General features: G+C 57.7%; 1 protein-coding gene across 3 annotated transcripts in view; it reads left to right on the top strand.

Moving 5' to 3' along the window:
* PLIN3 (perilipin 3) overlaps window positions 1-1346 on the top strand; it is a 51142-nt gene that overhangs the window by 29931 nt on the left and 19865 nt on the right. For 2 of the 3 annotated variants that reach the window (XM_011943477.1, XM_011943475.1), the window contains one exon: window positions 154-439. In XM_011943477.1, the coding sequence (XP_011798867.1) occupies window positions 154-439 (286 nt within the window). The remainder of the gene's footprint in view (window positions 1-153; window positions 440-1346) is intronic. The other variant, XM_011943476.1, reaches the window with a different exon arrangement.

Genomic DNA, 1346 nt, shown 5'->3' with positions numbered 1-1346 from the left:
GAGGGGTGCCCAGGTATGGAGGGAAGGCAGCGATGCTGGGATCACCTGAGGGATGGCACTCCCTGCCTCAGTCTCCCTGGAAGTTGGGGTGCAGGGGAGGGGTGCCCAGGTATGGAGGGAAGGCAGAGATGCTGATGCTGTTGCCTCCCCTAGGTCCTGGCGGACACCAAGGAGCTTGTGTCGTCCAAGGTGTCAGGGGCCCGAGAGATGGTGTCTAGCGCCAAGGACACGGTGGCCACACGCGTATCGGAGGCGGTGGACGCGACCCGCGGTGCTGTGCAGAGCGGCGTGGACAAGACGAAGTCTGTAGTGACTGGCGGGGTCCAGTCGGTCATGGGCTCCCGCGTGGGCCAGATGGTGCTGAGTGGGGTCGACACGGTGCTGGGGAAGTCGGAGGAGTGGGTGGACAACCACCTGCCCCTCACGGACGCCGAGCTGGGTGAGTGTGGCCAGCCGGCTGCTCTGAGACCCCTCCCAGGGCCCCCTAACCGGAAGCCGCTGTTGGCTTCGTGGGGTCTGTCCCTCACTGCCACCTCGTCCCTGCCACCTCTTCCCAGCATCTTGGAATCTCATCACCAACGCAGTCCCCTCTCTGTCCTGCTCACCAGCTCCCACCCTCACCCTCCACAGTCTCCTCCCCACAGCAGCCACCAGAGGGCGTCTGTGAGCATCTGACTCATAGCCCATCCCTCCTCTGCCCACAGCCCTCCATGGACCCCACCTCCCTTGGGGTCAAGGCCCAAGTCCTCATCACAGCCAGCCCACAAGGTCCTGCACAACCTGCCCTGTCCTCTCCCCGCCCTCCTCCTCTTCCCCCTTCGCTCACTCCGTTCCTGCATAAATATGTGACTAAACTTGAGATCTCACTGAACCCTGCTGTTCCTGCCAGGCCAGACATCCCACTCCAGTCACCTCGGTCATATACTTGCACTCCCTGCACTGTTTATTTGATGTTCTTCTTTATTTATTATTTATTGATTTAGAGACAGAGCCTTGTTCTGTCACCTAGGCTGGAGTGCAATGGCGGGATCTTAGCTCACTGCAACCTCTGCCTCCCGGGTTCAAGCGAGTTTCCTGCCTCATCCTCCTGAGTAGCAGGGATTACAGGTGCCCGCTACCACGCTTGGCTAATTTTTTGTATTTTTATTTTTTTGAATTTATTTTTATTTTATTTTATTTTTATTTTTTTATTTTATTTTTTTTGAGATGGAGTCTCTCTCTGTTGCCCAGGCTGAAGTGCAGTGACGCACTCTCGGCTCACTGCAAGCTCCGCCTCCTGGGTTCACACCATTCTCCTGCCTCAGCCTCCCAAGTAGCTGGGACTACAGGAGCCCGCCACCATGCCC

The sequence above is a fragment of the Colobus angolensis genome, unplaced genomic scaffold (genome assembly GCF_000951035.1).
Source record: "Colobus angolensis palliatus isolate OR3802 unplaced genomic scaffold, Cang.pa_1.0 Scaffold22, whole genome shotgun sequence".
NCBI lineage: Eukaryota > Metazoa > Chordata > Mammalia > Primates > Cercopithecidae > Colobus > Colobus angolensis.
Note: the sequence above shows the minus strand (reverse complement) of the source record. Positions and strands in the feature narration are given on the sequence as shown.